Source organism: Ursus maritimus (assembly GCF_017311325.1).
Source record: "Ursus maritimus isolate PB19 chromosome X unlocalized genomic scaffold, ASM1731132v1 scaffold_X1, whole genome shotgun sequence".
NCBI lineage: Eukaryota > Metazoa > Chordata > Mammalia > Carnivora > Ursidae > Ursus > Ursus maritimus.
Genome location: NW_024423319.1, coordinates 109,547,625 through 109,574,362, shown reverse-complemented (window position 1 = coordinate 109,574,362; position 26,738 = coordinate 109,547,625). Strand labels below are relative to the sequence as shown.

General features: G+C 45.4%; 1 protein-coding gene across 2 annotated transcripts in view; it reads right to left on the bottom strand.

The window, feature by feature from the left end:
• Nucleotides 1-26,738, bottom strand: part of MAP3K15 (mitogen-activated protein kinase kinase kinase 15) — a 122,004-nt gene that overhangs the window by 30,190 nt on the left and 65,076 nt on the right. For both annotated transcript variants that reach the window (XM_040633703.1, XM_040633708.1), the window contains 8 exons: nt 25,282-25,452; nt 21,566-21,678; nt 20,958-21,117; nt 17,895-18,045; nt 16,363-16,470; nt 9,130-9,179; nt 7,104-7,199; nt 1,839-1,926 (listed from right to left, as the gene is read on the bottom strand). In XM_040633703.1, the coding sequence (XP_040489637.1) occupies nt 1,839-1,926; nt 7,104-7,199; nt 9,130-9,179; nt 16,363-16,470; nt 17,895-18,045; nt 20,958-21,117; nt 21,566-21,678; nt 25,282-25,452 (937 nt within the window). The remainder of the gene's footprint in view (nt 1-1,838; nt 1,927-7,103; nt 7,200-9,129; nt 9,180-16,362; nt 16,471-17,894; nt 18,046-20,957; nt 21,118-21,565; nt 21,679-25,281; nt 25,453-26,738) is intronic.

Here is a 26,738-nt window from a genome sequence, read left to right as displayed (position 1 = left end):
ACTGTAAAGTCCTAAGCTTTAAAAGGATTACCTTAGAAACAGGAAGACCACTTTTTAAAATTACAGGATCCAGCTCCCTTACTAAATCTGTTACGAGAACTGTGATTTTGATACAAAATAGTAACAAAGTGTGGCATCACAGAAGTCATAATACTTCTAAGAACTAACATTTGTAGAGCAGACCGTGAGCACTTAACGGTGTGATTATGGGCCATGCTCACAAACCTCACCGTCCCTGCTTAATACACTCAACGGCCATGAGCCCACCAAGCTTCCCCATGCCACCTGCCCCGGTGGACAGGTCTATAATGATGGCCTCAAAGCCTCTGGCCAACTGTGGGAACAACAGAATGATCCGGTGGTCACAGTGGGGGGCTCTGGAGCCTAACAGCTTTGGTTCTCTGCCCAGCTCTCCCACTGCTAGGGACTTCCTCCAGCTCCTGACCTTGGCCGGGTTTCCCCACCTGCAGAACACCAACAGCGATAACCGCTGATTTGGATGTCCCTTCTCTATGCTGCACACGGATCCCAAACTTTCTCCTGCAGGGATGCATTTCATGGGACAACAGTCTGCCCCCCTCAAGGGTGATCAAGAGGAATAAATGAGAGCACGTGTAGGAGGCCCGAAGCCCCCCCTCCCCCCGGCACAGAGTGAGTGCTTGATGAATGCCAGCTCTGAGAGGCCAGCCATACCTTGAACACTGGGGTCCCCTGTCCTGTCTCACTGCTAGGTCTTCACGGCACTGGCACGTGGAAGACACTTGGTAAACCTTGGTGGGGGAACCCAAGTTCGGGCTGTGCGGATGCACCCTGGCCTTCGGCCCGTCACCAGGGGCTCCCAAGGCGGGCCCATCTGAGTCCTAGGACATCAGGAACACAGCACTGCTGCTGTGGCCACCTCTACTGCTCACGTTCTCTTCTCGAGGCCCCTGGGGCCTGCTGATCCTCCCCAGGAGGTCGGCCACCAGGTTCAGCTGGCAGGCCCGGAGCGCCCTCACCAGGTGGGACACTGCTCCGGCCTCCCTCTCAGCGACTCCCTCACCTGCTCTGGTGCGGGGATAGTTCCCCTCGATGGCCTCGATCACATACTTTTCAGGTGGGGGGGCCGCTCTTCTCCAGTCCTACCCCACAACATCACATACGCCATCAAATGCTGCACGCAGGTCTCACCCCTCCCGCAGGGCCCCGCCTGCCCCGAAGTGGCCAAGGCACCGCAGCAGGTCCCGGCGCCGCACGGAGGCGAGCAGCCCGCGCAGCGGCAGCCCTGGGCGCGCCGAGTCCAGCTCCTTCTGCTCGAGCTGCGCGGAGCAGAGGTCGAGGCCGCTCGGCACGCGCTCCAGCTTCCTCTCGCCCACGCCGCCCTGGCACAGCAACTTGAGCTGGGTCAGCTCGCCGCGGGGCGGGCCGGCCCACACTGAGTAGGGCGGCGCCAGGAGCGGGGTGCAGTCCCGCCTCCCCGCCTATCCTGCTCCCGCCCGCTGGGAGCCCGGGAGCCCGCTGCGGGCTTCCCTCTCCTGTGGCCTGGGCTGCAGCCATGAAAGAGTATTTTTTAAATTTAAATTCAATTAATTAATATATAGTGTATCATTAGTTTCATAGGGAGAGTTCAAGGATTCGTCAGTTGCATAGAATACCCAGTGCTCATTCCATCAAGTGCTCTCCTCAATGCCCGTCCCCCAGTTACCCCCCCTTCCCTCCAGCACCCCTCAGTTTATTTCCTATGGTCAAGAGTATTTTTAAATATAAAGGATTTTCACACACAAAAATGGGACATTTTCTTGAAGCATCAAAGACACAATAAATAATTTTTTCCATGTTGCAGGTCTTCTGTGACTCACCTCTAAGGTGTCGCCATCGGTGTCCCCCTCCAGCTCCACTGTACTGCCCACTGAGTTGCTTATCATCTCTTTAACCAAAGAGCAAAACCTAGAACAGCAAATGTCACAAAGATGTTAATTATCATCACTCATGTTCCCTACCTTTAACTTAGCCTTATTAAACTGTGATTAAATATACATCAAGTTTTTACAAGTTCATGGAACAAACCATCTACTCCTTGATTTGACATAGCACTTTAATGGCCATCTCATCTAGTTCAAATACTCATATGATACTTGAATCCCCTCTATACAGTAGCCCCACCAACTGGTTGGTCAACTGAGGCTTGAACATCTCCAGTGACAGAGAACTCATTACCTCACAAGTTTGCTCACCGTGGACAACTTAATGAGAAATGCTTTATTATATGGAACTAAGACTTCATTCACGTGGGTCCCATCCATGGACTGCTTAGAATTAATCCCTCTTCTGTGGAACAGCCCATTAGAAATGTCCATAATTTTATTAAATCCCTTTGAATCTTTCCTCCTTGTTTCTTCAGTGTTTCCTCCAGGACTTGTTTTTAAGTCACTCCACTAACAGGTAATTGTTGAAAGGTAACCCCTTATTCTTCTTCAAGTCTGGCCCTACGACCAGTGTTCTAGAGGTGATCTCATCAGTGCTAAGGAGAGGGGGACCCCAACCTCTCAAGCTGTAGACATTCTTGTTCTTAGTACAAAACAAGGTCTTGGGGCAGGAGGGGGTGGGGAGGAAACGTAGAAGGTGGCCTCATCATTCCGTTGACACAGATCAAGCTTACTATCAACTGTTACCCACAGGTCTTTCTCACAGTCGCTGCTGGGTCATATCAGCCACTTCTTAGATGCATGCAGTTGTTTCTTTACATACAAGCTATTTCACCCACAAAATTTTTATTCAGTATTTTCCTGTAAGATGGCAAGGAAGAGTACTGTACATTTTAAGATAATTTCCACAAAATGTTAAAGTGTTCCTTTCTGTAACTAACCCACCCTACCTTTGCTTCTTTTCATCTTTGAAAGCTGCAAAACACAATGGTCAGGATTCTTAGGAGTTGTGTGGTATGAACTCACCAGAATAACTAAAATTTACAAGACATTACCACTCATTGTCAAAAATATGGAGCAAGTGGAATTCTCATATGCCACCGGTGAAGTGGAAAGGGATGCAGCCACTTTGAAAGACTACTGGCAGAGTTAACCAAAGCCAATCATAGACCTGCCCCCATCCCGGTAACCCCACCTTCAGAAATCAACGTGTATGTTCACAAGAGGCCTGTACAAAAATGTTCACAGCAGTTCTCTTCCTAATAGCCCCAAACTGGAAACAGCCCAAACATTCACCAACAGAACAGATACACTGCTATACTTTCATACAACGGAACACTACACAGCAACAAAAAGGATGAATACATACACCATGGCTAAATCTAATGGAATTATTTTAAGAGGAGTGAGAAAGCAAAGAGTACATACTTCATGATTCTATTTATTTAAAGGTCAAGAACAGGTAAAATTGACCACTGGTGATAGAAATCAAATTAGTTAGCACTGCAGGGGGGGGGGGGGGGGGTGGAAAGGGCCTTGAGGCACCTGCTGGGGTGCTGAACCTAAGAGCGCTTAACCCAGTTGTGTGCATGTTACACCGCAATTACAAAATTATTGAGATGTATGGCAAAAAAGGCATCGAGGACTGAGGGAGGGTCAGGAAGGTCAACTTTGTAGTAAAGGGATATTCTGCCTCCTTTTTGGCAGCAGTTTTTCTAAGTTGAAGACTGTGATCCAAGGGTCCCCTAGTCTGGTATTCAGTCTGATTTCAAAATACGATGTCATAACGAGTACGTGAGACATGCTGAGTTAAAACATTCTCAAACCACATCATGATATGAACGCTGAACGAACCAGCAGTAAAGGGCATTTCCTCAACCTGATGAAGGCCATCTATGAAAACCTGCCGGCAACATCATGCTTCCTGATAAAAGACTGATTGGATGCTTTCCCCCTAAGATCAGGAACAAGACACAATGTCTGCCGTTGCCACTTCTACTCAACACTGTACTGGAGAGCCTGGTCAGACAGGTAAGAGAAAGAAATAAAGACATCCACACTGGAAAGGAAGAACTTTAATGACCTCCATCTGCAGCAGACATAGTCTCGTATACAGAAAATCTTAAGGAATTCAGTAAAAATTATGAGAAGTGGGGCGCGTGGCTGGCTCAGTTGGTAGAGTGTGTGACTCTTGACCTCAGGGTCATGAGTTCGAGTCCCACGTTGGGCGGAGAGCTTACTTAAAAAATATAATCTTAAAATACTGGTAAAAAGTATTAGAACTAATAAATGAATTCAGCAAGATTGCAAGATACTAAATATATAAAAATCAAGCATATTTCTATATACTAGCCATGAACATTCTGAAAATGAAATTAAGAAAACTCAATTTGTAATAGCATAAAAAAAATACCTTGGTCTATGTTTAACACAAGAACTATGAGACTTGTACTCTGAAACTGCAAAAAAAAAAAAAAAAACTGTTGTAAGAAATTAAAGAAGACCTAAACAAATGGACAGCCATGCTGTGCTCTGGAATCGAAGGCTTACTATGGTTAGAATGGCACTGCTCCCCAAAATTGGTCTACATCTCCACTTCAATCTCTGTCAAAATCATAGCTGCCTTTTTTTTTTTTTGCAGAAACTGACATATTCTAAACTCCACAGGGAAATGCAAGCAGCCACAACAGCCAAAGCAATTACTAAAAGCAAGAACAAATTTGGGAGGACTCACATTTCTTAATTTCCTAACTTACTATGAAGCTACAGTAAGAAAGAAAAACGTGGTACTGGCGTAAGGACAGACATACGGAGCAATGGAATAGAAGTATAACTCTGGAAACTGATTCTTACATTTATGATCAACCGATTTTCTAAGAGTGCCAAGACCATTCAGTAGGAAAAAGAAGAGTATTTTTAACAAATGGGCTGGATCAACCGCATATCCACATGTGAAAGAATGAAGCTCGACCCCTACACTTCACACCATATACAAAAATGACCTCAAAATCGACCAGACATCTAAATTTAAGAGCTAAAACTCTAAGAAGGAAACAAACACCATAGAGAACCTTGGGTCAGGCAACAACCTCTTAGGTGACCCCCAACACACAAATGACCAAAGAAAAAACAAGTTGAACTACATTAAAAATGTAAAGCATCAAAAACTAGGGATGTACTGTATGGTGACTAACATAATATAATAAAAAAATATTATTACTGAAAAAAAAATGTAAAGCTTGTGCACGGCAGAGGGCCCCATCGACAGTGACAAACCACCCAGAGCATGGGGGCGGGGAAGTTCCGTGCAAATCACACATCTGATCGAGGACTCGTATCCAGAATATGTAAAGAATTCTTAAAACCATCAACAGAAATACAAATAACCCAATTACAAATGGGCAGTTTGGAGAAGATGGGCAAACACCACTTTCACCAGGTGAGTCAAGTTAATCTCACCCAGCAGGAGACAAAGATACCATACGGATCCTGATGTGGTATGTGAGAAGGACAGGACGTCACTTCTGGGCTGTTCCTTCCCGAAATGCATGATGCTACTGTAATCATGAGGAAACAGCAAACAAACCCCAACTGACAGCCTACACGAGGTCAACTGCCTGTGCTCTTTGAAAGCACTGAACCAAGAGGGACAAAGAAGCAGTGATGAGGATAGACGGGGACCACGCGGACATGACCATTAAATGTCATATATGGTCCTGGACTGGATGGCGGGGCAGAGAAAAAATCTTGTGTTTTGCTGTAAAGGACAATAGTTGGACAGTAAGTAAAATGTGGATGAGGTTTGTAGATTACAGAGCCTTATCGATCTTAATTTCCTGATTAGATAACTGCGCCGCGATTATGTAAGTGAATGTTGTTTTTAGGAAATATGCGCTCAAGTAGTGAGAGGTAAAGAAGCATTATGTCTACAGCTCACTCCTCAGCAGTCCGAAACAAAAATAATCATATGCGTATGGAGTGAAGGTAAAACAAGTGTGGTAAAGGTTTAACACTGGGGAGTTCTAGGTGAAACATGTATGGAAATTTTTTGTACTGTTTTTCTCCAATTTTTTGTTTCTTTTTTTTAATTTTAAGTAGGTTCCACACCCAATGTGGGGCTCGAACTCATGACCCTGAGATCAAGAGTTGCATGCTCTACCGACTGAGCCAGCCAGGTGCCCCTCTGAAACTCTGCTGTAGCTCTGAATATTTCCCAAAATAAAAGGTTAAAAAAAATTCTTTTAACTGGGTGAAGGATTTGAGCAGAGAGTTCTCCAAAGAAGATATATAAATGGCTAGTAAGCTCATGAAAAGATGCTCAGTATAATCAGTCATTAGGGAAATGCAGATCAAACCCACAATCAGATCCTACCTAATGCCCACTAGGATGGCTAGAAGCACAAGGACACACAATAACGCGTGCGGCAAGGACAGGGAGACATCAGAACCTTCGTACACTGTTGATGACAGTGTAAAATCAGACCACAGCCTGGCAGTTCCTCAAAGGTTAAACAGGGCTACTTAAGACCCAGTAATTTACCTCCAAGAGAAATGTAAACACAGGGCCACACAAAAACTGGCATGTGAATGTTCTGGCAGCATTACTCATAACAGCCAACAAGTGGAAACAACCCAGATGCCTCTCAACTGAATAGATACATCAAATATGTCCATACAATGGAAGAGTGATGAGCCACAAAAAGAACGACGTACTGATACGTGCTGCAGCACAGGTGAACCTGGAGAACGTTGTAATAACTAAAAAATGTCAGACACAAATGACCACTCATGGTCCGATTCCATTTGTATGAAATGTCCAGAATAGGCAAATCCAGAGAGACCGAGAGTAGATTAGTTTTTGCACAAGGCTGGGATGGGGGGAATAGGTTGAGGGGAAAATGGGGAGTAACTGGTAATGGACACTGGGCTTCTTTTGGGGGTCATGAAAATATTCTAAAGTTAGATTGTGGTGATGGTCGCGAAACCGTGAATATACTAAAAAAAGATTGAATTGTACACTTTAAATGGGCAGACTGCATGGTATGTGAATTATACCTCAGCGGAGCTGTAAAAATAACTTTCTGTAAGTTAAAATTTCCGGAAAGGCAGCCTATCAAATAAATATTCTCCCCAACAAAGACCCTTTTAAATCAATTTGCCGTAATTACATCACAAACTCCTGAATCAGCAGTAACTCACCTATTACACTGGTCTTCAGTAGAAAAGTAGATTTGAAAGTCATCAGAATTATCGTGGACATAAAGGAAACAACACCGCTCATCAAACTTGGATATGCTGTAAATTTGGAAAAACACAAGAAGGCTTACTATATGTAAGTTGTCACTTTTACATTTTTGAGAAAAATCTCATCATAGATTTTCTTCCATTTTACAAATTTGAAAGATTCATTAATGTTTTAATCACAACTCCCCAAATTTGACTTCTATTTCTCTACAAAATTTAAACAGCAGGGACATTTATCTTGTATATGTTTGAGTTTGAATTCATCAAATGACTTTCGTTTGTATTGAGAAGTTACCATAGATACAGCGCTAAGCAAAGCATAGAGCAGCAAGAAAGGGAAAAAATACGGTCTCTGTCCTCAACAGTTTATAATTTCACACACAAGACAGGAAGCTTATTTGTGAAATAATGTATTATGGTATCTAAGGAATTTCTAGACTTGAAAAATATCAGGACACAGTATTTGGGGCCACACAAGGGAGGCAGAAATACACATGGCATCTTACTCAAGAAAGGCCTTTACAAGTTATCTGGTCCATTTTCCCCTAAGGTCAGGATCCGACTCTACAGCACCTCAGTCAATATTCCGCTTTTCTGGACATACCCAGCAACAGAAAATCACCACACTATCTGCCGATGGATTTCACTGCTCGAAATTTCTTTACCTACACTGGGCCAAAGCCTACACAATGGCCTTCATTTTGCCAAGCGGCACTACAGAAAAGCCTAAATTCTCTTCAAACAAATGATGCCACTTTATTTTCCCCTAAGTCATCTCTCCCTGAGATCCATAGCTTCTGTAGCCATTCTTCATATGTCAGGGATTACATGACAAATACTGAATTGAAAGTTAACAGTGCAGTGTGATTTAAAAATAGTGAAAACTAGGTTATACGTAAGTTTTGGAAACCAATTTGTAAAGCAACTATCGCGGTTAGTTGGGTAGCACTGGGAATGTTCAATGCGTGCTCTTTATAGCACATTGGTTCCAGGGTCTGATTCACCCCAGGTCCTTTGCACATCCCTGTTGATGGTTGAATGGTATCAAGAGGTATCTCTATGAGAAGGCACAAACAAAAGGTTCTTGACTACATGTTTTCATACCACTTAGTTTCTGGAATATTCAGTTTTTGAAAATGTTCAACACTGAATTATGTTTTTGCATCAGTATCACTCAAATACACTACTGTTCTTCAGTTATTGCCCTCCCTTTAAAGTGACAAAAATGTTATTCTACTTTAAACAGTGCTGCGTCTAGGACCAGGATCATACCATGTCTGGAGGTAACGGGATTTATTCAGTGGCCTGTGGTCTTACAATCAGAGAAAGAACATAGCGTTCTAATCCGAGCCCTTCATTTAATGGAAACTATGAACAGACTCCTGGAGAGGCTAAATGATTTTGTCAAGGTCAAACAGTGAAAGAGGGATTACAATTCACGTCTGCTTCAGAGCTGCTCCTACCACTGGATGTGCTGGCAGGGTGAGGCTCAAAGTGTAGCCACAAGGGTCACCAAATGGTCACCACCCCTGATCCAAAGAGCAAGCACCATAGTTCTCCTTGGACTACACCACCTGCTCCCTAAATGAAAACAACAATGCCCTTGGCTCCATTATTCTACCCAGGAGACCCCAACTGAATGTCATTACCAAGTAACCCCTTCAGTTACTGGGATTCTGGGGTTCCCTGAGCACTTGAACATCAATGGCTCAAAGAAGAAACACTTTCTCTTTCTACAGATCTAACTTCATTTAAAAAAAAAAAAAGGTTGAGACAACAGAGTTTAGTCTATTGGATACCAAAAAAAAAGCTTCTCTATTACAACAAGCCAAGAAGCCCTTATTAGCAGCATATGAACCAACTCAGGATTCTGTTAAAAATGAGAATATCACATATTAAAAATAAGTGGAAACATTAAAGTAAAACAATATTGTCATTATTTGTATTAAAACAATAATTCCATTTTCCCTTATGTTCTTACCTTATTCCCCTAATGGAAGAAGCTGTAAAATTCCATTCATGAATTTGTTTCTGTAGGTTTTAAAGACAAAAGTCAGTAGAGCTTGATTTTTTCCAGGCAAAAAAATAACTTTTGGTTTCATTCTCTGGTCAATCGCTTCTACTATTTTACTTTCAAAAGAGACTTAGGAGTTACAGAAATTCATTTCTATCTCTAATCCAGTTTAGAGAAAACGATCTAAATTTGAAAGAGAAAAAGCACAGAGTAAGTACACACTGAACGGACTTTCATCTTCTGTCAACATATCAGGAAAACTCTAAAACGAGTTTGGGAACAGCCCACCTAAGTTGAGTGACCTGTGAAAATATTTGCAGAAGCAAGAATGTGGCAGCCACCAATCAGTGTTCCCCAGTCTTTTTCCCCTTGGGCACACAGCCTAGAACACATTTCCCAGCCTCCCCTGGCCACGTGATGGAGTTTTGACCAACGGGATTTAAGGAGGAATGATGTGCACCATCCAAGGGCGTGGTTCGTAATAAACTCTGTAGCAATCCTGTCTTCCGCTAGGAGAGGGAATGGGGACCCTGCCGAAAGTTTCTGACACAAGGCATAAACTTCTATCATGTTAAGACATTGATATTCGGGGGCGCCTGGGTAGCACAGCGGTTGGGCATCTGCCTTCGGCTCAGGGTGTGATCCCGGCGTTATGGGATCGAGCCCCGCATCGGGCTCCTCCACTATGAGCCTGCTTCTTCCTCTCCCACTCCCCCTGCTTGTGGTCCCTCTCTCGCTGGCTGTCTCTATCTCTGTCAAATAAATAAATAAAATCTTTAAAAAAAAAAGACATTGATATTCGGGGGCTATTTGTTTTAGCAGAAAGCTTGTCATAACTGACAAAAAGACTAACCTGGATTTCAATCTGTACAAGATGCATTTTTAAAAATAACTGTTCCTTCCTTCCACTACCACTGCCTGCACTTCATAAACGTTGCACAAAGCTAAGCCTCAGAACAAAGATCTGAAATCCGTTTCAGAAGAGCCCTAGGCTACAATACCAATACGTCACAGCAACAGAAAATCATTTAAAATAAGAAAACACATTTGGCTGGCCTGAAAAATGTCATAAACAACGAGCTAATCCCCCCAGAGAAGTCTGAGAGCCAGAAGACTGAGCATATGGCTTAGGAGAATAGCCACAAGGAGCTGGGTGACAAGTTTCCTGCCATCCTGGAGGAACAACAGAACAACTGGGAGGATGGCCCTCGGTGGGAGAAAATCCATTCATCTGTGTCAATTAAGTACCCACTCGGTGCCAGGCAAGGTACCAGCACTGAGGACGTAGCAGAGAACAAAGCCCCTGCCCTCATGGGGCTTACGTCGGAGGAGAGAGGAGCAACAACTTAAGTAGTAACTTAACAGCATGGCAGAGGACAAAAAAGCACAACAAAGCCAGAGAGAGCTGGGACGGGCATTAAGGTGGGGTGGGGGTCACGGAGTTAGGCTGGATGCCCCGGGAGGGGGGTCTCTGATGACTTCTCAGCAGGAGGCTGAAGCAGATGAAGGAGTGAGCGTGCAGACACATGGGGGGAGAAACAGCTCCAGGCAGAGGGAAAGAATCCTGTCCCCTGGGCATATCTGGGAACCAACAAAGAGGGGAGCGGGAGAGGAGGTTGGAGAGCTCATGAGGAAGATCACGCAGGGCCTTGGAGACCATCATCGGGCCCCCAGCTTCTACTCCGGAGAAGAGGAGAACCCCTGAAGGTCATGAAAGACCAAAGTATACACCAACGTGAAAGCTACTGCCTCGGGCCCAACGGTGTAGGAAGACTGAGCATATTTCAGAAGACTTGTGCTCGAAGTCCCTGCAGGGCAGCAGTGGTGGAGAGCAGGAGCCTGCTTTTGGATTCGGGTACAGAAATATGAACCAGGGCAATTTCGAGAGCACCTTGTCCAACCCACCTACAGGCAAGAAGCTTGCATGTATATAAAAGGGTCAGCCACAGGAGTTTTCAAAGTATGCCCAGATGGAAGGTTTACTCTAGGGTAGCTTTAGGGAACTTCTTGATTTGGGAGGAAGATATGCGGGTTAAGAAGTAAACAACACGGACTCCCCTCTTCCCCTTTATGTCATAGTCAATGGGCATTTGGGGGGGATACCTGCATTGTAGATACTATGGATATAAAAAGATACAAGTCATACTCAGGCTTGCAGAGCGCCTGGGGAGACATTCTCACAAAGTGATCCAAGAGCAATGGGAAATACTGCGTACACAATACAGGGAAGAGGGGCGCCTGGGTGGCACAGCGGTTAAGCGTCTGCCTTCGGCTCAGGGCGTGATCCCGGCGTTATGGGATCGAGCCCCACATCAGGCTCCTCTGCTATGAGCCTGCTTCTTCCTCTCCCACTCCCCCTGCTTGTGTTCCCTCTCTCGCGGGCTGTCTCTATCTCTGTCAAATAAATAAATAAAATCTTTAAAAAACAAACAAACAAACAAAAAACAAAACAATACAGGGAAGAAAGTAGCCTACATTCAGTGAAAGGGGTGGGAGGGTGGTTAGAGACGTCTCCGCAGAAGTTAGGGCTTGGATAACTGGAAGAAGGAATTGCAGGGAATAAGGAGGACAGAAGAGCACACGTGAGCCCCTGCGGGCCAACTTGGGACAACGAGAGGGCGGGATTATACAGGGGCTTGATACGCGGTGAGAGTCAGTTTTAATCTGGAGAGCCAGGAGATTTAGGCATGGTTTGGGGGAGTAGCAAGAGGGCCGGTACAGGTGTTTTAAAATTATTAAACTTCTGCCTTGAAATATGCCATATGTTCGGGAAAGGGCACAGTGATCATTGCTGTAAATTTCCACCAAACGAAGACTTGCTGTAACCACTATCTAAATCAAGAGACAGAACACGAGCAGCAGCCCAGAAGCTTCCCTCATAACCACCCCCCAAGCCCAGTCATCCAAGGGTGGAAACAGCAACCATTATTCTGACTTCAACACCGCCGAGAATTCTGCCTATTCTGCAAGAATATGTAAGTGAAATCACGAAGTGCACACTCTCTTGTATCCGCAAGGGGTGTTTCTCCTGAAGCCTCTGGCGCTGGAAGTTGAGGCTGGCCGCATGGTTTCCGACCTGGTGTCCTGGCGGGTCACCGGGCACGCATTCCTCCATCATCCACACTGTGGCTGCTCCCCTCCCACCCCGAACCTCCCGTGAGACAGCGACCTCACCCTTTCTGAGGGGGGCTATTTCACCCCATCTAAATCGTGAGGAGGAGATGGACTCAAGACTCTAGCTTTTCATGTCAGGTCAGCGGCCCCCAGGGGGAGTGCCCTGGAAGCAGGGCCAGGGCGCAGGCTGCGGAGAAATGGGCCAGGAAGCCAGAGGTGGGGCCCGGCCGCCAGGCTCCCCACGGCGCCAACCCCGCATCTGCCCTCCCGGTCCCGGAGTGCACACCTCTGGGGAGGAATCCTGGACGCCTGTGACGATTCTGCAGACTTTTTCTATGCTTGTCCCGTTGCTAACACACCGCAACAGAGCTTCCCCAAACAAGCAGCCCTACCCACGTGGTCGGTCGGCAGCTACTCTCTGCCTGTTGGTGACTCTGGGGCACAGGAGGTGCTGAGGGAGCAAGGCTGTATTTGAACCAGCTCTGCGCAGCCTACTTGTCCTGTCGTACTGGGGGCCACCGGTGCCAGCTTAGGAAGGCCAACTGTGCCCATCTCCTCCTAACCCCACGTCTGGGCGCCCGCTGGAGGATGCTTGAAAGCGGCCACGGTGGGAGCAGTTACATGGCAGAAAGCAGCAAACACTACGAGTCAGCGCTCTGCTCCCATGTCCCCGGGCCACGAGTTAAGCGTTTCCCAGCAGAAGCTTCTGAATCCTTGGCTAACAAACCAGAACTTCATCTCTTCCTACAGCAGTGCTGCATGTAAGTGAACACGCGCATGCGTGTGATCTCCCCCCACCAGCCACAGCCCACCAGGAAAAAATGCAACACTGTGTAGAGAAATGTCATCTCACTCCAGGCAAATCTGCTTGCTTTTGCGATCTGCAGAATTTCAGAAATGTAAATGAAGACAAAAGCAAAAGCTTCCTCTCCCAGCAAAAAAGGCAATTTATATTTCCCTCAGACGTTTGTTCTGACAACTATGAGCGCTTGTGCAAAACATTTCATCAGTCAAGGAAAACTAGCATTTGCTGCTTATACCGTTCTTTTCCATTTCTTATTATGGACTATATACAAAGTAAAACATTTACAACTAGGGAGATAGTGTATATACCCTTGGGAATGTCCACGAAGGGCCAGCAACCATTATAGGGGTCAATAAAATGGGCAAAGTCTGTAGAATTCCATGAGACCAAAACCATTTGGCTCTAAAAGTCTCAAGAGTCACTTGAATAGGGTTAGTTTCTTTCTTCAACTGCTTGTCAAAACATGAGGTGCTGTGTACCCACATCAATGGAACAGTGAGGTTACAGATCAGAATTTGGAAAATCCCCTCACATCACAGTGGCATCAATGACACAAAGAAAATCACCAAGGCTTGCCTCTAGTACAAGAATTCCAACATCGAAAGCATGGGACCTGGAGAGGGGCACAAAGGGGGCAGAAGCTGGGCTTTGCAGGGGAGAGGGAGGGTGTCTGCTGATGTTCTCTTCCTTGACCATGCTGGTTACTGAGGTGTGTTCACTTGGCAAACATCCATTGAATTGCACATTTATGACTGATGGCTTTTCACTGTGTATGAAACAACTAAAGAGGCAAACTTAATAGAAAACCTATGCATTCTTCAAAGGAGATGTATCTGTCTGAACACCATGTGTTTATTATGGCTTTTTTTCTTTTGCACTCAAATATTTAAATTAGTACACACAGTGCAGCAAAACAACAACAACAAAACACCAAGCACACATTAGGGCAGTTCATCTTCACTAATGGCTGCTGACTCTGATGAGTAAGAAAATTGCTTCTCTGTTAAATATTAGACAAAGTTCCTGCCTTACACTTGTGTTGTGGACTGAATGTTTGTGTCTCTGCAAACCAGCTGTGGAAGAAGCCTTAACCCCCAGTGTGCCCGTATTCGGAGGTGGGGCCTTGGGGAGGCGATTAGGTCATGAGGATGGAGCCCCTGTGCTGGGATTAGTGCCGTTATTAAACAGGGACACAAGGGAAACAGCTGTCCACCATCTGAGGACCCACGAAGAAGACAGCCTTCTGTGGGCTGGAAAGAGGGCCCTCACCAGAACCTGACCACGCTGGCAGCCCGCCCTCGGACGTCCAGCCTCCAGAACTGGGAGAAAGAAAGGTCTGTTGTTTAAGCGTCCAGGCTATGGTGTTCTGTTACAGCAGCTCGAGTGGAGGAAGACAACCTGACATTTTGTGTCCGTTTCGCTTTTTGGATATACCTTTATTGAGGTATAATAGACAAAGACCTGCACAAATTTCATGTGCATAATGAGGGTTTGGACATATTCAGACACTCATGGAACCATCACCACAATCAAGGTAATGGCCATATCCAACACCTCCCAAAGTGTCTTTGTGTCCCTTGGTTTTTGTTTTGTGCGTGTGGGGGTAAGGACACAGGAGATTCGCTCTCAACGAACTACGAGGTGCACAATGCCATACTGTTAACTACGGGTGCCACGGTGTGCAGCACAAATCTGCAGCTCAATTGTCCAGAAGTCACACTTCGTACCCGCTGGACAATGGGGGGTTGCTGTGGCACGGCTATTCCTGATAAGGAATTCCTTATATGATTTTGGGCCTCTGCTTATTCTCCAATGTTACATTTCATTTTTGAAGATACTGTTTATTTTTACCTGATTAAGACATAGTTGCTCACACTCTTATTTCCAGGAAAAGAATCCTTTGCCAGGTTAATGGCAGAAGTCTCCCCACACTCCATGAAAACATAAACAAAGCAAATAGATCTACCTAGTGAATGCACTTGTCAAAGGTACTAGATCTTTTTATTACTAAAAATATTTCATTAAAGGAAGAAGCTGAAGAAGTACTTTAGACACACCAAGACAAAAAGACAGTTACTACCACAAAACACCAGGCGTGGGCCAGTGTTTCTGTGAGTTCTTCAGTGGGCAATTAAAATGCTCCCTCTCCTCGATCATTGGTGTGAATATAAACTGGAGTGGTGCAAACCTGACAGGAGCTATCGCATTTTATTTAACCTTTAGTAGCTATCAAATTTTCTTTTTCTTTTTTCTTTTTTAAAGATTTATCTTAGAGAGAGCGAACATGCAAGTGCGTGTACCTGCATGAGTAGGGGGAGGGGCAAGGGGAGAGGAAGAAAGAGGACCCCAACCCAACTTCCCTCTGAGTGCGGAGCCTGATCCCACAGCCCTGAGATCACGACCTGAGCCGAAACAAGAGTCGGATGCTCAACCGACTGAGCCATCCAGGCGCCCTGTAGTATCAGATTTTAAATAAAAGTACTCTTAAATCCAGTAGTTCCGTTTCTGGGAATCTCTGTTCCTGGAACAATACACAGGAGCACGGAGGATGTAACTGCCAGGACGTGCACCCATGTATCTACCGCTGGCTGGAGTGTGCGGGTGAGGCCGAAATGTGCACCGCAGGCAGGTGGGAAAGTAAATTACGCTTCTTCCATACTTGGAAATGTACCACCACGATACAGGAACACAGGAACTATTACGTTTAAAAGTACCAGGTGGATCACTGTGTGCTATTTGAAAAACTGTCTATGATGTATGAATCAATTTAAAAAGTTGCGAAATAATATACACTGTATGATCTCACCTTAATGAAAATGCTTCTCTGTATATATATACACGCACATACACTCACACACACACAACGCACTCATACACACACACACACACACACACACACGGGAGTTTAGACAATGGTAAAGATGGATATCCATCAAGTCACTGGGGAGGGCAATGGGGTCGAGGTTTGGGGGATTTGGAGGGACTTTCCCGTTACTTCTTATCCACTTCCTCATGGTTTAACTTCTATTTTCAACAAGCCTGTATACACACACACACACACACACACAAACAAATACAGAGTATTAACACATATAAACTGGGCAAACCAGAGTCTTCTCTCCCCTCTGTGAGTATACTCTCTCAGACGCTGCCGGACCTTAGCAGTTAGGCACAGGGGCCTGTTCTTTCAAGCACAACAACACAGACTTCTACTCGAGCACCGAATTTCTCATTAAACAGCAGAGAATGAAGAGAGAGCTCTGTGTGATTTTTTTTCTTACCATTTCCGTGGGTGAGACATGCCACAGAGAAACCGTCTTCTCCTCAGCTTCGTTGTTTATGGAGACATATGAAGGCTGGTAGACTTTGGTTGGTTCTATCACCAGCACCTAAACGAACAGATTTCTGTGATGCCCAGGAATATACCAGACAGGTTCCTCTCCCCAATGAGCAAGTGGGAAGCGCTATACTCCACAAATACTTGAGCACCTACTGTGTACCAACATCACTCTAGGGCCCGTGGATACCACAGTTGGGACAGAAGTCCCCTCCCTACAGGGGGGTCCATGCTCTCGTGGGGCAGACCAGAAACACACACATAGGGAGAAGGAATATGGTCCCCTATGCAGCTCTGAAGCAAGTAGACAGAATAAAGGTGGGGGGGGGTCACTTTAGACAAGGTGGCCCAGAAAGGCCCGCGCAAGAAGGTGACAGAGAAGAAACAGGGAGGCAACAGTTTTTGAGAGAAATGAAGCAAACTGGATGATCTGCAGGTAGGTACCCAAGTCCATAAAAAATACACGGGGATGAAAAGTGAGGTGACATTCCATCAGTCATGTTTCATGTCTGGGGGAGAGGGAGGGAGGGAAGCGGAGAGACGGGGAGAGGGGGAGAAAGGAGAGAGGGAGAGGGGGAGAAAGGAGAGAGGGAGAGGGGAAGAGAGAATGACTGAATGAATTTCCAAAGCAAATAAAACAACATATTTAAGATCACTAAATCTGGGTAGACATTATACAAGGGTCTGTTCCATTATTTTTTGTACCTTTCCATAGGTTTGAAATATTTCATAATTAAAAGAAGATTTTAAAACTTCTTACCCAACAACAAAAGCATTATCATAATCATTTCAAACTTAATCTCCATTAGGAGTTTAATGAAATTCCTCAACACAGCACATTCACAAAATCTCATGGCGTGAATACGAAATACAATGATCTGAGGTTCAGTATCTAGGGTGCTTAGGTATCTTACTTATGATTCCTTATAAGATGGTCATAAAACTCAAACAAAAACTAAGAAAAGCTAATAGTCATTTTGCTTTCCAATAATGCTTTAAAAATTCATTGTGGCACTGGAGGCAAACCAAAGCTCAAGGGGAAACAGTGCTGAATTCCCAAATTTTACTCTTACTCTTGCAGTGGTTTAGAACAGGGCTCCCCCACCAGGTAATTCTGTGTTGGGGGAGGAGCTGTGCCGTGCACTGCGGGATGTTGGGCAGCATCCCTGGCCTTCACCCCACTAGCTGCCGGGAGCAACACCTTCCTTGCAGCTGTGACAACCAAAAACGTCTCCAGATATTGCCCAATGTCCCCTGGGAGGCAAAATGACTCTCAGTTGAGACCACTATCTTAGAGGTCCTAGCCGACTTTTTCTAGTGAGTTGATCCATCACTGGCTGATTCTACCTAAGACGGGTGGCTCTCCTACCATTTTCAATTACTCTAAGGCTTTCTACCTTTCAGAGTATTCAATAATAGCACCAACCCCCAGTTTCTTTTATTCTACCTGAAAGAAATGGATTAAGCATAACTTACTGGAAATCTGAGTCCATTAGTAACTTCATTTGTTGCCTCAAAAATTATATCTAACCAGAAGTTAAGCCGTTCTTGCCTGGGTGAATGTTCAGTAATAGGTTTCTTGAAGCGCTGAATTAGTAACAAGTTCTGAACTAACGATCGGAGGTACCTGGAAAAATCACCAGCACCAACAAATTAGATTCTTCGAGAAACGGAATTCCATTCCACTCCCTTTAAAAGAGGTTTCCCAAAAGCTTCATTTACTTAAATTCACATTGTGTAGTGAGTGCTTCTTAGTCCTTTGTCAGCCACATAATTAAAAGAAACCCAAAGAGCGGGCAAAATAAGTTTGTCCAACAAAATCATGCCCCATGGCTTTTTACCAACATTGGGCGAATGGTATTCAAAGTGCAGTCCCTGGCAAGCATATGTTAACTGTCTTAAAAACAAAAGCATGCAGTTTGAAACTCAAAGCAAATCCAAAATGGCAAAATTTCAAACTCAGTCTTTTAAAATTTATTTTTCTTTCATGGTCTTTTTAAAAATTAACCTTTTTATTTTGAAGTAATTGTAGATTCACATATAGTCGTAAGAAACAGTAGAGAGAGAGCCCGTGTACCCTCGGCCCAGTTTATACCAATGACGACAGCTCATAAAACCCTAGAACAAGGTCACAAGCTGGATACTGACATGGATACAGTTAAGATAGAAAATGTTTTCACTGTCACAAGGATCCCTCATATTTCCCTTCTACAGCCACGCCGCTTCCCTCCCATCTCTCTCCTCTCCTCTTTGACCCCTACCAATCCCCAATGTGAAGCTCATTGTATTTTTTTTTAATTAGATCTGATCAGGTAGAATTCGAAGTTATGAGATCTTAAGTCTCATCACATCTTTACTGTCTTCAGGCAAATTGAAGTGTTTGAAACACAGCTGTTAGGCAGTGGTGGTCGCATCCTCTCTGGTAGTGAACGGGATGGTTGAACTGAGAGCACGAGAGTGCTATTTTGCCCTTTGAGGACAAAGTCTGGAGCTGAGCTGGGAGGGCAGGTCAGCTAGACTCTAACTGACTTGCATGGGTACTGTGCACTGAAGGATTAACTCAGTAGGCCTGCGCTGCCCCAGCTCTACACATTCCAAAGAAATGTCTGCCCTTGACTGGCTTTTGGGACATCACCTTTAAGCCCTTGGGATATCCAGTGTGGCAAGAATGCTTTTGTTTACCGGGGACCTTGGGCCATGCTGTATCAGTGTCATCTCCAGAGAGGCTGGGGACTCAGTGACTGCAGTCAACTACAAGGGTGCTCCATACCTGAACAAGTGACCTCCCCACAAAACCCTGGACACCAAGACTTGGTGAGCTTCCCCGGTTGTCAGTACTTCATGCACGTTGCCTACATCGTTGCAGGGAGAACTCAGCACTGTCTCTGTCACTGCACTGGGCGAGGACAGCTGGAAGATGGTACCTCGTCTCTCCTGGACTCTGCCCTTTGTGCCTTTTGTCTTTGCTGATTGCAAGCTGTATACTTGTCTTGTAATAAACCCTGACCATGAGTACAACAGCTTTTCGGAGTTCCGTGAGTTCTTCTAGTCAATCAGGAGCCTCTGGGTGGTGTTGGACCTACAGTATTAGGTCCCAACAGTGTAAGTCAGTGCGGGTGTGGACATAATGAGAATGTATTCAAGGCTCAGCTGTTGCCTCCATGGAGTCGGCTCTGTCTGGCTCGGGTGCAGCAGGGCACCTGAAAAGTAGAATTCTGGAAAAAGCAGCCATTCCACAAGGGTTGGAGGCTCTGCCTGCCTCCTTGTTCACGAAGCCTCAGAAAGATTTCAAGAGGTTGATACGGTTTGAGGATCAAATTTGGGTCCTTCAGACTGGGAAGAAATGGGGTCCAGCTAAAAACGACTGAAGAGATTGTGACCCCTGGGAGTCCAGACTGGTCTACTGAGCTGGGGAAGAACAGGGGGCAGATGGACATGGATCATTGAAAGTAAAAAGTTTTAAGTTATGCGCGTAATCCAAATGCATTTTAGACAAATCAGAAAAATAGAGATGAGGGGAAAAAAGATTAAAAACTTCTCATAAGGCTACCTCCCTGAGATAACGACTGTCAATATTTTGGAGAAAACCCCTCATTCGTTGATTATTTACACAGGTGTCGAATGAGCATCTGTTATGAGACTACAGGAATCAATGACAGAATGACGATTCTCATGGGGCTTCAGGTCTACTGGCAAGTCAGCTATTGCCCACCCCTCGGAGACCTTGCTCAGAGTCACACACTGAACGGATTTTTGATCAAAAGGAGTCCACAGAGAAGAGGGGTTCTCAAAGTGTGATTTCCCAGACCAGCAGCATCAGATTGTCATCTGGAGATGCAATTTCCCAGGCCCCACCCGAGACCTTTGGAACCAGATAACATGAGGGTGGGGCCCAACAATCTGTGTTTTAATCAATATAGTTGACTCGGAAGCATGCCGACGTTTGAGAACCACTGACAGAGAACGCTATGCCCTGACATTGGCTTTTCTTATTCTGGGATAGACCACAAACACATGTCCATGTCGCCCAGTGTTCTTTCTGACGCATTTTAATGGCTCCCAAGCGGGCTGACCTGGGGCCAGTGCTGCGGCACCATGTTCTTGACCATATCTCGGTCTTTTACTTTAGTTCCGGTTTCCATTTGTGAGGCACATCACTTGCTTGGTGTGCTTTCAGCTTTACTACTGTTTTCTCACAAATACGTACGAGCCCCAAAGAACGTTTTGTTCTTGAGGACCGAGACAACCTGAAGAAATTAATAAGATCGAGAATCTCATCCTGGAGATAGAGCACGTAGGGGCATATTCTGTACATGTATGTGCCTGTCTGTCTGTCCTTCCCTCCTGTCACAAACCAAGTGAGCCTGCAGCGCTGTTCTTGCTGCCGTAACTGCGTTAATGAAGAAGAAGGAGAAACATAGCGGTTGTTACTGTCTTTTGCAATTATAGCTCTTCTCCCTTCAGAACAAGGTCAGATATTGAGAGAAGTGAGGCGCGCGTACACACACACACACAAAAGCACGCACGCGCGTGACTCACCAGACTGGAGGTTTCAGCTTGAACAACCTCTCCGCTGCCTGGACGGCCTTCCCGACGTCATTGGCCAACATGCTGACGTTGAAGAACTGACCCACATCCCAGTAATTGTGCATTTTCTCCAAGCTCCCTTTTCTTCCCAACAAACTGTTTAGCTGGACACCTGAGCAATGTGAATTTTAGATGAAGTTATGAAAAATCTTTCTAGCTTCTCTCCTATTATGCAAGCCTTTAGAGAGAGGAAAAAGCACGCACTTTATTTTGGTTACTGTCTCAGGAGTGCTCTCAGAGCGCAGCTGTTCCTTTTGAAATAACATGCTAGTTATTTGAAGATAATTCTTTTTTTTTTTAAAGATTTTATTTATTTATTTGACAGAGATAGAGACAGCCAGGGAGAGAGGGAACAGAAGCAGGGGGAGTGGGAGAGGAAGAAGCAGGCTCGTAGCGGAGGAGCCCGATGTGGGGCTCGATCCCAGAACGCCGGGATCACGCCCTGAGCCGAAGGCAGACACCCAACCGCTGTGCCACCCAGGCGCCCCTTGAGGATAATTCTTAATGCTGAATCTGGGTGACCAAAGCCTATTAACATCTGCAGTCATAAATAGCTTTACCTATCTTCCTTAGTTCCATGGAAGTTTCAAATTGTTGTCCTGCAACTATCAGCAAAACTGCCAGGTTAATTCCTGAATACAGAGATGACTGGAGCTCAAACCCTTTGCGGTACCTGTAATGACAGACCCGCCAGATTCTTATTATTATGGTAGAAGGAAAAAATGATAAATCACAGCACAACCCAACCTTCTCATGAGCTCTTTCACCATCTGTGGTTTTCCAGGCACCCTCCCCCTTTACAAACAGCTACATACAGCAAATAGCTTCTTAACAATGTCACCATCATAACACTAAGGTGTTAAAACATTTTTCTTCACCAGGTTTATATTTTTATACAAAAACCATGACCGCTGTATGAAGCGAGGAAGATAAAGTGCACAAAAGAAATGTAAAAGCTTTTATAGCCCTACCCACAAAAGGAGACCACAACTGGATGTCCAAATATCATCTTAAAAGTGAGAGTCCATTTGTGCGTGGAGCATTTTTTTATTACAGAGCAATTCCGTCAATTGTAGGCTATTACTCTGCAGGTTGTTTGTTTGCTTTTCTCACAAAATAGAGCCCGTTTTTCATGTAGGAAGCAGTGCTGCCAGAGCCCTGGCCCCTGGATCGCTCTGAGAGTCATGGCATCAAGTGAGAGAAGGAGCAGGGGGGTAAAAAACAATATCCAAAACAGAGAATACCGTTTTTATGCCAGAAGTTTAAAGAGTGTCATTTCAATTCTTTTACTATTTTTTCTATACACAGAGAGCTGCTTTCCCTTCCATGGGCGAGTAGGAATATCATGACTGGGAAAAAAAGAATTTGATCAATGAAGTAATGACAGTGAAATGTCTTTAAGTGGCACAAGTTCAGAGCAAAGACTTGTAAAGCAGGAGGAATTTGATCCCTCGTGCAACAGGAGAATTAAACACCAAGAAAACATTCATTGTGGAAGGGAGAACCTATCTTTTAAGTCAGTTAAATTTCAATTTTATGAACTTTAGGGCATGAGTACGCACAGATGGACCAGGGAGTGCAAAGAAAGTTGTTTCAACCCCAGCCAACAAAATTCCAATAAAATTGAAGCCCACCTCAATATATTTTGGGGATTTTCAATACCATATCCTATGGTATTTGATTTTTTTTCACTTTCTTTTACTATCAAAAGTTATGAGGGAAGAGGGCAGACTTCTCTCTGCCTCTCCTCTGTAAATCCAACAGGCCCAAGCTTAGGCGCACACGAGCCTTGAACGTGAGGTCAGGACTGCAGTCCCTGGTCTGCCTCTTCCCAGCGCCCCCCGCCTCCCCGAGCCACGTGCTCTAGCTCAACAATGGAGAGCCTGGGTTAGAGGACCCCAAGATCTCACCGGAGCTAACTTCCCAGGAGACTAAGCGTCATTTGCCCTCTGGACCTACCATCTTCTGATGTGGATGGACAAAGGCTCCCAGGACTTTCTTGAAGGGGGCACAGGCAGTCATCTCCTGACCTGGGGGCTGAATTCTTGGCCACTATGGTGGGAACACAGCTGTTCCTATTTTGGCCCTACCCAACGTCAATTCCCCTTCAACATCCCAAGCGACTCCGAGCACAAGAGTGCAACAGGTACCACTGGGGACTTACTAATAATTAAACGGGGTCCCTGCCTTCCACAAACCTATACTACGGTGGAGGTAATATGATCCCCACACACAACTAGTGAAATTAGGGAAAATACAAACCTGAGTGTGGTAAGTATCCTTAAGCCACACAAACCCAAGTCTAGAGGGACTCACAGAAGATAGGTGGGGCCACCCCTAGAAGCCTGAGGTATGGCATGAAGCTGGGTAGGCATGCAGCAGCAGCGACTTGGAAAGGAAACGCCCAACACAGAAAAAGGCGGGAGCAGGGATGGGAGCCTGCGGACCCCCCAGGAAACTTCAGTTCACTTGGACGTAGATCAGGTAGTGGGAACTGGGGCCCAGGGTGGGTTGGAGAAAGTCTGCAGAACACCTAGAATGGTCATCTAAGAGTCTGAATTTTGGTTTAATGGGGAATGGAAAGCCAGAGTGGGTCTTCGAGCTTTAGGAGGAATAGGAGTAGTGGTCCAATCTATGGACAGGCTTTAGAGACACCAAGCAGAGAGCCTACGTGGGATATTGTGAGAACATTTCTGGCAAGAAAGTGCCAAAAAAAAAAAAAAGGCACCAACCAGGGTGGTGGAAATGAGAGTGAGAGAAAACACAGAGAAGGGATGGAATTGGGACCTGACCACGTGGGGAGGTGAGTGAGTGAAAGTTATCAAACGTTCACAAAAAGTGTAAGCGTAGGAGGCTGAAGAATGCTAGTAAGAAAGCAAGGCACTGGAAGCCATCCCATGTGGAGAGAAGGGCGCCTTAGCCTTGGATACGCTGCATCTTAAAGAGCAGCACCACCTTCAGGCAGAACAGAAAGGAGGTGACGTGGGGCCAGAGCTCAGGACACAGTTTGGGTTGGAGGTCGGCTACTCATTCCAAGGTGTGGGAATGAGGGGGATCACCAGTGAAGAGAGTCAATGGAGAGAAGAGGGGAGAGGACAGAGCCGGACAGAGCCAGAGGAGGAGTGGGAAAGGGGAAGCAGTTAGAACTGCAAGTGGAGCAGCCATGTCAAGAGCTCCTGTGACAGAAATGGATGAGGTAAGCTGTTGGCTCCTCCTTCAACACATGTCCAGCTTCTGCCATCTCCTTCTTTCCATAACCGGCACCCAGGCTCAAGCTACCAACAGCTCTGCACTGAATTACTGCAGTTGTCTCCTAGCTGTTCCCTACTTCTGCCCTTGCCCCTGTGCCAGGTTATTCAGTAGCCACAAATCCCTAAGAACGCTGCCCACCATGTAAGAAAGCTGGTCGGCCAGGATTAGAACTACAGGTAGAGAACGGAAGTGCACTACCAACACCCAACACCAGCTGCCTACCACGTGTGAGGTCATCTTGGACCTTCCAGCCCTGCTGAGCCTTCAGCTGACCTCCATTTCAGGAGTGAGCCCAGCACTTTAGGAGTGGAAGCAGCCAAGGAGCGGCCTGGCCAATCCACAGATTCATGAAAAATTACAGATCACTCTTTTAAGCCACTAAGTTTTGGACATGTTTGTTATGCAGCGAATGGCAGCTGATACACCCACGGAAATGTATTCTTTGCATAACAGAGCACGCTGGTGAAACATGCACATCGGATCTTGTCACTGCTCTGCTCAGAGCACTCCGATGTCACATCATCTCACTCAGAGTCCGAGGGTCTTCCCCTCTCCCATTGCCTACCCCTCTCCCCTCACTCATGCTTCACCATCCTGAACATGCCCAGCAAGCTCCCCCCTCTGGGTTTTGGCCCCAGCATACAGTAAACCCTCAATCAGCATTTGTCAAACATATGAATGAAGGAAGGAATGAACAGCTCACTGAGAAGATAACACCCTGATAGTGGTAGAACAAAGTTCTGGAAGGAGTAGCCGGGAAGGAGCAAGCTGAGCTTCCTTCTTGCCCCTATAAATGAGTGAACTTGTGGGAAGAATGTCACCAGTGCAAAAGCCTGTTTCTGACGGTTTCCTTTCAGGAAAAGGCATCTGGAAATTCCCGAATCACGTTCATGCCTTTTCCCCCACCGCCAGCAGACAGGCGCGCAGGCAGACATACGTTCACAGGGACAAGACCTGAGTCCTTAGCCTCCGCATTTCTGCTCTTTGCAGAGATGCTCGTGCTACTGACTAGCATGGGGGTTACCACTCAATGGCGTTGTCTCGGCTGGTGTCATCTCTGCAGTCTGAATCCAAGAAGATGTCCTTGTAGATCCTCCCACACAGGCAGAACATGTCGGGGGCCGGGCGGTCACAGCTCTGCAGAACCTGGAGCATGACCTGCAGAGCCTTCTTGCGGTCGCCTGCACCGTTTCTCCTGAAAGATTTGTGTGGTAAGATGACACATGTCTGAATTAAGACGCGGGAGTACGTATGTGCTCGTTCTGTGAAGGGCTGGTGTAAGGGTGCTGTTGCTTTAGCAGGAAACAAAATCTAAATTCTAACTCAGTTTTTCATGTTCAAATATAACAACTGCTTCAGACCCACATCACTAAATCTCACAGTGTCCCAGTCCCTACTTAGTCCCTTCTCTCAATGAGACCTAGACTGTGGATGAAAGCAAATGCAGACCGATGTGTCTGGAAAGAAAAAAAATAACACGGCAGCCTCCTGTAGCTGGATGAACAGCAAGGATTTCAGAAGCTAAGCCTGAATTGTGATGGTAACGCAGTTTGACAAAAGATTCTTCTGGAAAAGCAGCCGGGCCTTTAAATTCAGAAAGCCAAGAGGAATTTCTTTCTTGACCTAAGACACCTTGCCATCCCCAAACAGGCCAAGACCCTAGCAATCCCTGTTTTCTGGTCTCATATCCACCAGAGAAGAAAATTTAGAAATATTTTATCTATATTCATAAATCAGTCTTCTCTCTTACTATATGGTAAAAATTTTCATTTTCCACACAGGTAGTGGATTCCTTAGACCATTGTTAAAATAATCTTTGCCACAAAATAACCTGAGTTTGTGTTTGTGAAACATGTTTATGTCTTCCTGTGAAGGTTTGGAAGCAAATGCCCGGCAGTAGTGGAGACTGAGGAAATCAAATCTGGCTAATGATATTCATTTTATAATATAAAATAGTAAACACTTGTAAAGAGAAGTAATTTCTATGTAATACTGCTATGAAGCAATGTCTAGAATATACCATTAAAATGAGAAAGCTACGTATTAAATACAATAAATTCTGTACACAGAAAGCTACCTTTTTATTTAAGCAAAGGGGGGGATGTGAATAGAGATATGTACCTGCTTTTTTTTAAAAAATAATTTTTTATTATGTTAGTCACCATATAGTACATCCCTAGTTTTTGATGTAAAGTTCCATGATTCATTACTTGCGTATAACACCCACTGCACCATGCAATACGTGTCCTCCTTAATACTCATCACCAGCCTATCCCAATCCCCCACCCCATCCCCTCTGAAGCCCTCAGTTTGTTTCGCAGAGTCCATAGTCTCTCATGGTTCATTCCCCCTTCTGTTTACCCCCCTTTCTTCTTCCCTTTCTTCTCCTACCGATCTTCCTACTTCTTATATTCCATAAATGAGTGAAACCATATGATAATTGTCTTTCTCTGCTTGACTTATTTCACTTAGCATTATCTC